The 862-nt window shown below is 34.3% G+C and overlaps 1 protein-coding gene across 1 annotated transcript in view; it reads left to right on the top strand.

Annotated features, from left to right (window-relative positions):
• The window catches only part of LOC103593033 (centrosomal protein of 78 kDa-like), a 10,554-nt gene extending 9,698 nt beyond the window's left edge, over nucleotides 1–856 (top strand). Inside the window, exon 6 of the mRNA XM_008575943.1 lies at nucleotides 544–856. Within this exon, the coding sequence (XP_008574165.1) occupies nucleotides 544–554 (11 nt within the window). The 3' untranslated portion in view covers nucleotides 555–856. The remainder of the gene's footprint in view (nucleotides 1–543) is intronic.
• Nucleotides 857–862: the final 6 nt, after the last annotated feature.

Below are 862 nucleotides of genomic sequence, written 5' to 3'. Positions count from 1 at the left end.
AACTATTCCATAAAGAATATGGATATTTTGTTGCTTAATATGTACAATTTTAACCCTTTGAGTGATTGTTAGACTTTTAAAACTATACCTGAAGCAATATCATGTAATTGAAATACATTAATTTCATTTGGGTTAGAAAAGGTTTACAAGCATGTTCCTTTACTGAGAAATTACCATGTATCTTTACTGACTGTTTATCAAAACACATACTACTTGTATGCAAACGGGACTTTTTTTTTTTAAACAAGAGTGTCAGATATGCTCCTGTAGCAAAGAGCTTGTCATCTGCCTTAAATCCACCCATAATTACTAGTGGCCAGAAATTACTCTTGCTTGCATATTTGCTACTGTATCCAATAATCAGTCTAATTTCAAATGGGTTATTTGCAGAATAATCCCTATTCTCAAGCCAGTAACACTTGATTTTCAGAGAATCAGCAAGATAGGAGATTCTTGATTTTTTAAAAAAATTCTGATTACAAACTACATGCTGGAACTTATGATTTAACATGGATAACTAAACACATTCTTTTACTCTTCCAGAATCTCATTGAAATGACTGGAGAAATATTAAAATAAAAAAATTAATACAGAGTTGGAAAACCAGAAAATGAACAATGTGAGATTTCTAGAAGATAAAAAGCAGATTATTGAAGGACCAGTTAATTGAAGAGTGGAACAGCCAAACCATTCCATTCATCTTTGGAGCATCTGATTCAGTGAGTTTGGCACCAGGCTAAGGAAGCAGCTGTCTGAAGTGGGAATTCTGACACTGGGATCAGAGAATAAGGGCATTATCCACAATGATTACAGGGAGGAACTGAAGTTAAGCTGCCCGCACTGTCTCTCTGGCTATGGTCAC

The sequence above is a fragment of the Galeopterus variegatus genome, unplaced genomic scaffold (genome assembly GCF_000696425.1).
Source record: "Galeopterus variegatus unplaced genomic scaffold, G_variegatus-3.0.2 Scaffold1261, whole genome shotgun sequence".
In the NCBI taxonomy this organism is placed as follows: Eukaryota; Metazoa; Chordata; class Mammalia; order Dermoptera; family Cynocephalidae; genus Galeopterus; species Galeopterus variegatus.
Note: the sequence above shows the minus strand (reverse complement) of the source record. Positions and strands in the feature narration are given on the sequence as shown.